Source organism: Anomaloglossus baeobatrachus, chromosome 2 (genome assembly GCF_048569485.1).
Source record: "Anomaloglossus baeobatrachus isolate aAnoBae1 chromosome 2, aAnoBae1.hap1, whole genome shotgun sequence".
NCBI lineage: Eukaryota > Metazoa > Chordata > Amphibia > Anura > Aromobatidae > Anomaloglossus > Anomaloglossus baeobatrachus.
The window spans coordinates 188,601,256-188,607,255 of record NC_134354.1 but is presented as its reverse complement, the minus strand read 5'-3'; the positions used below and the strand labels follow the sequence as shown (position 1 = coordinate 188,607,255).

At 39.0% G+C, this 6,000-nt stretch overlaps 1 protein-coding gene across 1 annotated transcript in view; it reads right to left on the bottom strand.

Annotated features, from left to right (window-relative positions):
• Window positions 1-2,236: 2,236 nt before the first annotated feature.
• The window catches only part of ATG3 (autophagy related 3), an 81,142-nt gene continuing 77,378 nt past the window's right edge, over window positions 2,237-6,000 (bottom strand). The window contains exons 12-13 of the mRNA XM_075335549.1: window positions 3,951-4,019; window positions 2,237-2,479 (exon numbers count right to left, since the gene is read on the bottom strand). Coding sequence (XP_075191664.1) covers window positions 2,398-2,479; window positions 3,951-4,019 — 151 coding nt within the window. The 3' untranslated portion in view covers window positions 2,237-2,397. The remainder of the gene's footprint in view (window positions 2,480-3,950; window positions 4,020-6,000) is intronic.

Genomic DNA, 6,000 nt, shown 5'->3' with positions numbered 1-6,000 from the left:
CAAGCACAATGATACTGTGGTTAGTAAACCAGGTATTAGTACTTTTGGCAGTGTGGACAGGTGCAAAGTCCTGCTGGAAAATGAAATTTCCAACTCCAAAAATCTTGTCGGCAGAGAGAAGCATGAATCGCTCTAAAATTTCCTGGTAAACGGACCTGGTCGGACTTGATAAAATACAGTGGACCTATGCTTGGATACAGCAGTCTGAACAGCCAACTTCTTTAGCAATGACCTTTTGTAGTTTACACTCCTTGTGGAGTGGGTCAATGACTGCCTTCCGGACATCTGTCAAAGTCAGCAGTCTTCCCCATGATTGTATAGCCTACTGAACCAGACTAAGGGATCATTTTAACACTAGAAGTCCCAGGAATTTCGAGCTCCATAGGGTTCCAATGGTAGAAATGTTAAATGACCCCTCTCTGGGCCTTCTAGTGTTAAATGCTTAGGAAGCCTTTGCAGGTGTTTTGTGGTAATTAACTCTAATTTTCTGAGATAATGACTTTTGGGTTTTCATTGGCTGTAAGCCATAATCAACAACAGTAACAGAAATAAACACTTGAAATAGATCACTGTGTGTAATGGCTCTATATAATATGTGTGTTTCACTTTTTGTATTGAATTACTGAAATAAATTAACTTTTTGATGATATTCTAATTTATTGAGATGCACTTGTACATAGGGTTATAAGGTCACTGGTATAGCTCACCTCCGATGTTGAAGCAGAACAAGGAAACAAATAAAAAAAATAAATGTAATTTTTTAGTAGTGTTGCTATCACATATTGATGCACCATCTTTGTGACGCAGATAAAAATCCCCGATTATAGAAGGAACTTGCAATAAGGCAGTCACTTCACCATCTGAATCGAACAGGAAGTACAGACCTAGTCTCCATACTTACTGTTCCATGCATAAACATTAACACTGCAGCCAATCACTTGTGTGTTTGTCATAGCTGTGGTCAGCAATTAGCTACAGCAGTCACTAGCCCACCGGGACTGAATAAGCCAGGGCTGTGGAGTCGGTAAGCCAAACCTTCGACTCCGACTCCTCAAATTCTCTTGCACCGACTCCGACTCCGACTCCGACTCCGACTCCGACTCCGACTCCGACTCCGACTCCGACTCCGACTCCGACTCCGACTCCGACTCCGACTCCGACTCCGACTCCGACTCCGACATATATTGCTTATAGTTAGGTGAAAAATTTATTGTAGTACATGAATATGTGTATGTGAACATTAGACATTTAATAATTTTTATGATACAATAATCAAGATATTTGGATAGAACATAAAATATATTTATTGGATACAACTTTAGAACACAAAAAACTGTAATAAATTGTAAATATGTAATACACTATGTAATATACAGTAGATTACATATATATCTTGTGTGTGTATATACACTGTGTATATATATATAATATTACATATTTACAATTTATTAGTTTTTTGTGTTCTAAAGTTGTATCCAATAAATATTTTATGTTCTATCCAAATATCTTGATTATTGTATCATAAAAACAATTAAATGTCTGATGTTCACATTATACTACAATACATTTTTCACTTAAATATAAGCATTATACTAAATGTTATTATTTAGTAAAATATTCAGCACATTCTGCATTGCACTCCTGTCCCCAATTTATTATATATTTTAGGAGTCGGAGTCGGTGCATTTTATACCGACTCCAACTCCGACTCCGACTCCACCAAAATGAGCTCCGACTCCGACTCCACGACTCCGACTCCACAGCCCTGGAATAAGCACAAAAATTTGAGGGGGGTTCTGGTCAGCATTAGAACAAAAAAGGTGCGAAATGAGGAAGAATAGTATTATCTATCTACATTAATATTTTACAGCATTCTCAGAGGGTTTTTTGTTTTTTACATAGACTCAAAGTAAAAACTATAAAGTGTATTTTTGAGCAACCTTTTGGCTGTGATTACTTTATGATACCTTCTTTAGTAGGCTATGCGGTAAATAGTGAGAACAGCCACAAAGATGCACTAAACAGTTAGAGATACCAACTTTTACTTCTAATGAATGGCCCACCATTACCGGACAGTTGTCAAGTGAGAGTTTTCAGGGATTTCTCTTTTGCGGTCATGGGCTTGCAAATAGGATCATCTTCTAAACACTCATCTCTTTGCTTTTTATTGACATAAATATGCTCTAAAGTGTATTTTACATATTTTATACCATGAACGGAAAGAAATAAACCTGAGAATGTTTAAATGCAGAAATTTAATCAAATTAGTATATTATACATTACAGAAATGATAAAGATTTGGATGTATGGAAAAAAAAAAACAAAAAACAATAGATATTTTTGAGTCGGATATTAAAAATTGGAGGTTTAATGGAACTTGCAGATAGAGAATAGCAGTTACATTGTAAAATGCCGCGTATAATCATATTCTATAGTGGGAATGACAGCCTGTACAAATTTTAGAAAAATGAGAAGGTACCTGGTAAGGTCACGTTAAGGAAGATAATAGATGTAGACTCAAGATTACTCACACATTAAAAAAGGGACTGTCAGCAGATTTCTGCACTAACCCGAAGACAGCATGCTGCACATGTTAAAACAGAAACTTCAGCCCTGCCTCTATTATCTGTCTTTTTTTTTTTTTTTGCTTACCTGTAATGTTAGCTTAAGCCTGTTATCTTTATCATTAGTGGGTCTCAGTAGAGCGCTAGTTAGGGTTCTTTTCCACTTGCGATTTCTATGTGCGATCCAATAAATTGTACTCGCACCAGTGCTAATCAATGAGGCAGTGTCCTTTTGCTTACTTTTATCCACACGAATCGTGCTCTTGTTGCAATCGCAGTATGCTGCATTTTACAGTGAGTCTCGGCTCCCGAACCCCCAAACAAGCCTATGGATGCGTGTGAAACATCACACTGCCCTCGCATGTTATGCGACTGCAGTGCAATATATGCAGAGACAGACAGCAGTGGAGATGGGAGAAAGTGTTCCCTCCCTCTTCTCTGAGGCTGTGATACGATCGCAAGATTGTATCACAGTCGCATGACCCTCGGCTGATGCTCGCAGCAGAGGGTCATTAGCATATCGCTTCCGGTGCTCTCGCATCGGAAGCGGTATGCAAGTGAAAAAGTACCCTTATAGTCAGACTCCGCCCCCTTTATGAATAGCAGCTTCTGTGTATGGAAATGTACACTGATGGTCTCCTGCGGGCAGGGGCAGGTCTCCAAGCTCTGCTGCATGCAAAATCTCAAATCTCACTGTATCAGAAAGACTACAGCCACTAATCTAGTAATAGAACGCAGTGTCTTTTTGCCTACATCATGCTGCTCTCAGATGAATTAGCAAAACCCTGCTGACAGAGTCTCTTCAACCAAAACCAGCATGGGTTTGTAGCAAGTCTGTATTTAGTGCAAAATATTCTGCACCCTTTCTGCATCTTTATGCAGCATATAATGTGCTGCTTTGGGGCAACGTTTCTCCACTGTAAGGGGCGAAATCTGCAGCACAAATGCTGAAAGAATGGACATGCAGCTGATTTAATACTGCAGCAAATCTGCAAGGACAAAAATAAGCAACGTGTGCATGAGACTTCACGATTGTCATTGACTTTGCTGACATCAGGAAACCCTTCAAGTTTTGAGACAAATCTGCACTGAAAAATATGACAAAACCGTGATGTGTGCACAGGTCCTAATAGTAATAAATATTTACCCCAAAAAAACAATTTGGGTTGTTACATAGGATAAAAAGCATAAAAACTGCATAACCTGAGACAAGACTAGCACAGCACCTGGACGGCTGCTCCCAGCGCTGCTAGAGGTGATTGACGGGTCTCTCCTAGAGCGGTGCTGGGAGAAGCCGTTGAGGTGCGAGTCTTGGCTCAGATTTTAGTCCCTGGTAAGATTTTCAAATATTTATAGGATACTATAAAGAAATAAAGGAAAGGATACATGTGAACTCCCAACTCTCCGCCACCTTCTGCCACTGTCTCAATGATTTTCTTCATTACTTCTGCATGCCTAATAGGGAAAAATAAAAAAAACAATTTTTTTTTCTCCTAAAAACAGTTTTCACAATCACATTTTACAGTTTTAACTTCCCTATGAACTTGGGGCCCTTTTGTGTAATTTCACTTTTTATTTCTGCTATTTAGAAACACATTGCTGAGGTCGCCTGTAAAGTGACCCCCGCCCTTCCTTCCTCCAGATGACTGGCCTTCAATGGCACATCCACGTCATCTACTAAGAAGGAAACCGCTATACTCATGTAACACTGAAATTCTGAAGTGTCAAAATCTGCATCAAAACAGACGGATTTTGTTGGGGATTTCCTTATGAATTGATGCGGATTTACTAAAGATTTTGCTCTTTAAATTGCAAAAGCTAAAATCCGTAGCAATCACTGATGCCGCAGATTTTAAATTTGCATTGATATATTTACATGTTATGTATTTAATACATATCTTGGGGTCCATGAGCATATATTATTGTACCACACTTTGCTGCCACATGTAATAATCTCTCAATATCAACCGGTTACTAATAAAAGGCATACCCTGCCAAGCAAAAGGGTAACAATGTTGTGAACGTTTGACTTTCAGGCTCCATATCTCACCATATACTACAGCTTTCAGAGTGAGCCTACCTTTATTTAATAGACAATCACCTTGGCTATCTCAAATGTAAATTTTACTTGTAAATATGTAACGTATGATTATATGCAGATCCTTGTCATGTTACTGCATTGTTACAGTTTTGCTCCTCAATATAAATTTTAATTTTTATTCATTTTTATTTTTTTTGTTAGTATTTTGTAAAACCACCTTTGGCTTTCAGCACTACGTGAATCCATCTGCACATACGCTCAGATTCAAGCATGTCTCAAGCAAAATCTAATCCCAGGTCTCTTCTACACGTTCCCATTGTTGGTGCATACTGGTCGACTCACTTGGGTATGTTACAGCTTTTTCCTCAACTCTACCGACAAGTTTTCGATTCTGTTAAGGTCTGGGGACTGTGGAGGCCCATTCAACACCTCTACTTTATTGTCATGGAACCATTTATTAACCAATCTCGATGTATGCTTCAGGTTGTTGTCCTGCTGGAAGACTATGACATTCTTTTTCTACCCATAGTACTCAAGTGTACGAAGTAACTTGTCTTGTAGGATACTCACATATAACTCAGGATTGAGACCACCACTGATCCTATTCAAGTATCCAACGCCTTTGGCTGGGATACAACCTCATATCATCATGCTTCCTCTACTGAACTTGACAGTTCCTTCAATTTATCAATCCACTAGCCACTTTTTCCCTTATTTCTTCCAGACCCATTTGTACCCATCAGAGCCTAGTCTATTGATATTCGTTTTATCAATCCAAATCACCCCTTTTCTATGTTATACTTTTCTATGTCCACGTTTCTTTTTTTTCCTGCAAACTCAGGTCGATGCTTCTTATGATGATATTGAGGTTGAAGCTTCTTGACATTTTTTTCGGGCCACCATTCCTGACTTGTGTAACATGCATCGCACAGTGCTTGCATGGACATCTGTGATCTCACTATTATAGAGCATACGAGCCACCTCCACTGTTTGTCGTGCCAGAACTTATAGACCTTGTGACGTACCAACTAGAGTTCAGCGAATACCTAACTATTCGTACATCCTAAACTCATAACAAGTATGGTCTAGTACTCGTGTATTTGTTTCGAATAGCGTGTGCAACGCAAGTCATTGGGGAATACTCACAATGTAACGGTAACCCGAATTCCACGCTCTTCGGTACTCGCATGAATAGTACGGCATTCGGGTTACTCGTTACTTTGTGAGTTTTTCCCTCATTGACTTGAATTGTACATACTATTTGGAACAAATACGCGAGTATTAGACGGTATTTGTTATAAGTATAGCGAGTACGAATAGCTAGGTACTCGCTCAACTCTAGTACAGACTTGTTGACTGATATTTTGCTTGCACGTCCCCCTCTTGGCTTTTGAA